We start from the raw sequence: 7,467 nt of genomic DNA, 5'->3' as shown, positions 1-7,467 counted from the left end.
CAGGATAATAACCGAATCAAATGGGTTATTGGCAACCGGACTATTATATCATGATATATAAAGGAAGATTTATTTTTGCTTTGTACATTTTCCATAAAGACAAACAAAGCAAAAATGAAAAATGCATTAGTCTTGTTTCAATGCTTAGTTATGCTCACCTTGTCGATGCACTCGTTCCGTCAGTCTGTAATTACATTTGTCTTTTTCAATCGGATTTAACATTTATCTTACTCCCTTATTACTTCATTAAAGGATATCATTCTATTAGCAGTAACAATAAATCATTTGAGTTATCTATTTAATTTTTGTTTTGTTAATTTGGCCGAGTATTACACTGAGGCATTCAAACTTAATAAGTCTGTTATTGACAATTGGTTGATCCACAAACATCTGATATAGACGAACTAGATAATACTTTAGATTGGTACATCTTTATCACTTCATTACCTGCAAAAATATAAGCCATTTGAAACAAAATGTGCATACCTTCCATGATCTTTCAAGTATAAGCATAAATTTTGTTAAACTTATCTCATTGCAAAATAATGTTTAACGATACACAACAAACATACGTCTTATTTTCTAAATAGTATAAACGTAAACAAATATTAAATTAAACATAATGCACGTTTGATTTTTGATATTAATTCAACCGTTGTACATGTAGTGCTAAATGATTTTATGCATGAATAGTGTGTTGCGTAGTCGTTATTATATTATATTTATGACCTGTCAAATAAAAGGAAAAATGACAAAAATACTGATTTCCGGGGTTAAATTCAAAAATGAAAGTCACTTATCCAATGCCAAAACCCACCAAACAATGAATAACAACTGTCGTTCTTGATTAATGAGTCAATACATGAACAGAACAAAACTATTCACGAGTAAAAACATTTAAGTTGACTGCTATGTTTAGATGGTGCTAGTAATAACTATAAGTCGAATTATGTACACTTTTGTATTGTGTCTAGACTGTAAAAACGTTTGAAAATGGTTATCTAAGATATCAAAGTGACATATTGACTTATATAACATTGCATTTCCTACACAAATGTCAAAATTAAAGAGCCATATTGATTTCCCCATCAAATACACATAAGAATGTCGAAAACTAACTAGTTCTTTTAGGTTCTTGTAAATGTTGATTTATGTATTTCTTTAAGATATATTTTGCATGCAACTTCTGTATGTTTTTAAGTACTAGTTAATGTTTGTGTCATAAAAATAACAAGTCCCACACAATAAGTCGATAAGTACTATCACTAGGTCGGTAATGCTACTGGTACAATAAAAAGATACAATTGTATGCTTGCGCTCTGTTGGTGAGATAGTCGTACTAGTATATATACAAATTATTTAGACAGTATTAAACGTTATTTGATTTGTAAAGTCATCATGTTTCAAACGTGATATATTCTATGTGTTGAATCAAGTATACAGCATTACTTATTGCTTAAAAATCTTACTTTGTTCATAATATTCAGAAATTCTACATGGAACGGGTTTCTGCTTAGCCACAAGACTCACTCTATCTATGTTTATATCAATACACATTTTTTTACTGGTAATCTAAATAATGAAAAAATCAAAGACAATGAAAATTGCAACTTAAGCTAGTCCGTGACGTTTTTATGGTTTAAATATAGTTTGACATATCAACCAATTTAAAACAACAAAAATGTTCAGATATAAACAGTACTGAAATATTCTATTTCAAACTACAATTTGTACATACTTTGGTCAATTATCAATCAATTTGTTTAATATTTATGTTTTGCTAATTATTATTTATATATACATATCCTCATTAGAAGTCTGATCACGATATAAGTGCGAATGTAATGAGGTGTTGTGTCATAGTTGTTTTGTGTTATATTTCAATTATTTGGAACACTATATTTGTATCAAAATGGAAGATTAGTTAAATATTTGATTTTGTAATTATATATATATATATATATGTACGATTCAGATCGTCATCCGGTCTCTAATCGACGTCCATTTCTCAAAATTACGTCCAAATCTGACGTAACAATAAAATAACATTCGAAATTGACAGCCAATTTTATGCTTATCTAATCTACGCCTATCTAATCAACCTTGAACCACAAACGTCAAAATTATTCAATCGCGTAGTGGAATTATCTATTTGTGGATTCTTATAAATTCTATATAACTTTTGGACTAATTTAAATCTTGGTCTATTTCTGAAACTGATTCTTACATACTTTTGATTTTTTAACCCTGTATGCTAACATTGCCTATGTGAAATTTTTAAATTGTTTGTATATACATTGAACGACAAATTTATGTGACGTATAAAATTTTCTGACGTCAGACAGGTGAATCAATGAATGTGTTTGTGGATAGATGTTTTTGTGTTCTGTTAAATTGTTCCTTTTAAAATTGTTCCACGATGATGACTGCTGTACCCATATTTTGACTATTTTATTTATTATGTCTGTTTAGTTTACGCATCATTGCAAATATAACAGAATTAGACGAGACTGTCACCAGAGTAAGAGCATTAGTGCTATAACAGCAGGTTTAATCCACCATTTTCTACATTTGAAAAATGCCTGTACGAAGTCAGGAATATGACAGTTCTTGTCCATTCGTTTTTTATGTGTTTTGTTATTTGATTTTGCCATGTGATTATGGACTTTCCGATTAGGTTTTCCTCTTAGTTCAGTATTTTTTGTGATTTTACTTTCTAATTTTCGGCTTCTCTAATCTACGTCCGTATTTGACACAAAATTTAAATTGACAAGAACTTAAATCAGCTGTACCCTTAAGAATTTAAGAAAAAGTTTTTTTTTTAATCTATTACATACTAAACTAGGTATGTAAATAGGTTATGGTATCAATTTTTAAATTTTAGAGATTACATAAATATAAGGAGATGTGATATGATTTCCAATGGTACAACTATCCACCAGCGTTCACATAAAGTTAATGTCAGTAATTATAGGCAACTGTTCGGCTTTCAACAATGATAAAAAAAAAACCAGTAAACTTATAAAAAAGTCTACATCGTATTGTCATGCACCAAAATTACCATTAACGTCATATGGCAAGGTTTTTAACCGTTATTTGTCATGAGGGTACCCCATCACGACCCTCCTATAAAATGCCACGACATGAATAATGTAAACAATTTAAATTAGAAATTAACGGTCTTATTTATAAAAAAAAAAATAATCCGAAAAACAAGTATCACAGACATAAAACATCGAAAACCACTGCACTACAGGCCCATAAAGAATATGTCGGATTTAAACATGTGTGTGAGCACTTAACCAAGAACAGTGGTGTAGCAGCACACCATAAAACAATGCCAATTCCTTGCGTGAATGTTTCACTCCAGGTGTAAAACTGAATTTGTGGAAATATATCTTACAGAATCCATATTATAATACTCTCAAAACTATTGGCTGTACTTCTTCATTTTATCTATTGTTGAAGACTGCATAATGCTCCTAGATGTCGTTTGGTTTGTCTTGTTGTTTGGTTGCTTCCTCATTGACACTTACATGTATGCCAAATAGGAATGAACACACTATTATGTAGATCGATAGGATTAACTTTTTATCAAGATAAACATTTTAATATGCATGTTATCTATTTCCATACCCCAAGGGTGACTGGGGTATAGAAATATGGTCACTTGGTCTTCTCCCGACCGGCAGTAAAACGCTTGCTGAAGTGGGGCGTCCGTTTGGCTGTGCGGGATGTATCAAGTTCGCAGTCACGTCCGTCAGAAGGGGACGTTAAATCAGATGCCTCGTGTAAAGAGAGTGCCACGCTCTTTGAACGTTAAGAACCCTTGTAACAACTCTTTGAGGGGTCCGTAGGTGGCCTGTTGCAAGGCAAAATTTCTGTCCCTATCAAATATACCCTCATTTTCCAGTGGCAGTCTAAATTTCTCCGACCATTATCCCAGATGGCCTCTATTGTATCAACTTACCTATTGTATTTATTGTGAACTTGTTCTCGTCCTGAATATGCATGAAATATTTGCCACTGGACGTTAAGCAACCAACAATCAATCAATCAATATCTATTTCCAGTTGCAAAAATCTCTATGGAAAGTATGTATGAATGTTTGAAAATGTGGTTGTCATAAGAACCATACAAAGCTTGTTCATGTATAAGTGTAAGTCCAGTAATTTATTACATCGATTAAAGACGATTACAATCAACCGGACGTCGTCTTTGCAATACATGACGTCACATTGGACGTCGAAAAGAGTATCAAAAATATCGTACGTAGATTTGAGAATGTAACATCAAATTTGGTCGTCGATTTGACAAACGGACGTCGATTAGAGGCCGGACGTCGATCTGAGTCTAACATATATATATATATATATATATATATATATATATATATATATATATATATATATATATATGTAAAATATCCTCATACTTCACGATATAAGTGCGATTGTAATTCAGTGTTGTGTACGTAGTTTATGTGTGTTATTTCAAAGAATTGAAACACTATAGTTATATCAAAATAGAAGATTTGTTTCTTACCCAGTCAAAATAAAGATTCAATTGATCTGCAGTTATTTCTTTTTTCTTAAAGAGACCATATGTACTGCTTGTATTCAATGAGCCAATATCGGTTTCCATTCCAGTTGGTTTGGTAATTTCAATATATCCCATTGTACTGCTGTTCCCTCTTAACCAACTGCAAAACAATTTTTTTTCACATATACTGAATTACACATAATAATAACTAAATTGTAGAATTCAAACGGCCAAATTTCGATACAACTTATACGTATGTATTACGTACAATTTTAGCCTAGCCCTTACTACTATAAAGCTCGTGGTATTATTTTCTTCATAAATTATAAGTAAAAGAAAAATCTACTAGAAACGAGCATGGGTTTGTAAAATCTTGTGTTTGTTGATGAAATATGTTCGTTGTTATTCTGCGGTTTGCTTGTTGTGTGGACTGTTCTATTATTTAACTGTGTGATGTTCTTGCATGCGATATATTTTTGTCACGCCATTCATGGTTTGGTATGAATTATTCGAAATACTAAGAATTTTCTTATATCATGCATAGATTATCTGAACCATATTTGGCATAACGTTTTGGAATTTTTGGATAATCAATGCTCTTCAACTTTGTACTTATTTTGGCTTGCTATTTATTTTAATCTGAGCGTCAATGGTGAGTCTTATGTAGACGAAACGAGCGTCTGGCGTATCAAATTATAAGTCTGGTACCTGTGATAACTATTGGCATTCTATAAAACTAGGTTCAACCCACCGGTTTTTTTCTTAAAATGTCCTGTTCCGTGTTAGGAATATGACAGTGGTTATTAAATAGTTAGTTTCTATGTGTATTGGCGATTTTTTGTTTTTTGTTTTTATTTTTTGTTGTTTCGCTGTTTTCCTTTTATAGTTGATGTATTTCCGTCGCTTTAGTTTTGTTTTTCATCAATTGATTTATGACTTTTGAACACCGGTATACTGCTGTTGACTTTTTATAGAACATTGCAAATTTAAATCACTGGATATTAAGTTAATGGACACTTTGCTTTTATCCAAAAGCACTATTTTCATTCTTTGAAAAACTAAGGATTTTCTTATTCCAGGAATAGATTACCTTAGCCGTATGTGGCACAACCTTTTGGTATTTTGGGTCATTAATGCTCTTTAACTTTGGACTTGTTTGGCTTTATAACTTTTTTGATTTGAGCGTCACTGATGAGTCTTATGTAGACGAACGCGCGTCTGGCGTATTTAATTATAATCCTGGTACCTTTGATAAGTATTGATTTACCTGAAGCATATTTGAAGCCTAAACCCTAGAACTGAATCATTTAAAATGTTTATATCTAATGCAAACGCTGGTTTTCGGAGCTCCTCTGGGACATTGAAAAATACGGACACCTAAAATAAATAACAGTATAATAAATTGCTATCAAAATAACACTATCCGAATTAATAATTTGCCACCAATTTATCAACATGTATATATACCAGTGAGAAATGTCAATAGTAATGAGACAGTTAAAACATAGCTATTCTTACAATACAATCTCAGTTGTCACACATTATTTGACAGTCATACAAGCTAGCTATAAAACCAGGTCTAATCCACAAATCTACACAAAGGAATGCTTGTACCAGTCAGGAATATGACAATGGTATTATTTGATGAGTTAGAGATTGTGATGTTGCCATTTAGTTTGGGACTTTCTGTGTTGAATTTCCCCGGAGTTTGATATTTTTGTTATTTTACTTTTTTTAGCAAAGGTAGTTTTTGATGAAGTTTAATTCCAATCAACTTGCAACTAAGTACACATGTTCCCTATGATATGATCTTTCTGCTTATAACGCCAAAAAAAGTTTTCCACTGAAAATAAAAAAGCAATAGTGCGAGTGGGGCATCTGTGTACTATGGACACATATCTGACAGTTCTTGTCCATTCGTTTTTTTTTGTGTTTTGTCATTTGATTTTGCCATGTGATTAGGGACTTTCCGATTTGATTTTTCTCTGAGTTCAGTTTTTTTGTGATTTTACTTTTGATCCATTGTAGTTAACTGATCTCTTAACCAAGCTGTAAAACAATATGGTTTTCATTAAACAGGAGATGTATTTTCTCGTCGACTCAATCTAAAGTTTTGATTTGAAATGACACAAAGTAGCATGTAGATGAAATATCAAATGTTTTGTTGTTGGTAAAAATATACCCTCCCCCTCCCCCATTGTTCAACTTTTACCAAATTGTAATAACATTATCTGGAAAACCGTCATATATCCTTATCAAATGTGTTCTTCTTTCCTTATAACCTTGTCAAATATTAAAGGGATATTCTTAATTTTGATCCTTGATCATAAATTCCATTAAACAAGACAAATTCATTATTGAACTTGTATGTGGACTTTTACCTCACGAAATGTAATTATAAATGCAAAAAGGTAGAAACATCAATATACTTCTTCCTTTTAGGTTTTATTGTATTTCTTACATATTAACCAAATATACAGAAGTCATGTTTGGCGTCATACTTTATGTGGTTGATACACTTAACCTCATGGGGCTAACATAACACAACGATGCATCTTATAACTTTTGTTCCCTCACAACAGATACAACTCTGTTACATTGCATAAATATTTTTCAAGCAAATATTTCCGAAGTTTGTGCCTTAAAGAATTATAGGGAACCCATTAAAACTATTTTGGCATTAAATACTTTTCTTAATAATTTCTAAAATAAAGTCAACACACACCTCTACCATCGTAAAACCATAGCCTCGTGCTTCAACGCGCACTCGTCTGGTTGATATAGGCATCTGGAATGAAACCATAATATATTTAAAAAAAAAAAAAAAAAAAAAAAGAATAAAAACAACACAAGGATTGCTTGTTTTTTTTTAATAGATATGCAGTCATCAGTCTGTAATGATCACAAAATTTTGTTCATCTTATG

At 31.5% G+C, this 7,467-nt stretch overlaps 1 protein-coding gene across 1 annotated transcript in view; it reads right to left on the bottom strand.

Annotated features, from left to right (window-relative positions):
• Nucleotides 1-281: 281 nt before the first annotated feature.
• Nucleotides 282-7,467, bottom strand: part of LOC143065408 (CD109 antigen-like) — a 47,338-nt gene continuing 40,152 nt past the window's right edge. The window contains exons 20-24 of the mRNA XM_076238962.1: nt 7,268-7,330; nt 5,810-5,919; nt 4,546-4,702; nt 1,470-1,572; nt 282-447 (exon numbers count right to left, since the gene is read on the bottom strand). Coding sequence (XP_076095077.1) covers nt 362-447; nt 1,470-1,572; nt 4,546-4,702; nt 5,810-5,919; nt 7,268-7,330 — 519 coding nt within the window. The 3' untranslated portion in view covers nt 282-361. The remainder of the gene's footprint in view (nt 448-1,469; nt 1,573-4,545; nt 4,703-5,809; nt 5,920-7,267; nt 7,331-7,467) is intronic.

This window comes from Mytilus galloprovincialis, chromosome 2 (genome assembly GCF_965363235.1).
Source record: "Mytilus galloprovincialis chromosome 2, xbMytGall1.hap1.1, whole genome shotgun sequence".
Classification (NCBI taxonomy): Eukaryota; Metazoa; Mollusca; class Bivalvia; order Mytilida; family Mytilidae; genus Mytilus; species Mytilus galloprovincialis.
Note: the sequence above shows the minus strand (reverse complement) of the source record. Positions and strands in the feature narration are given on the sequence as shown.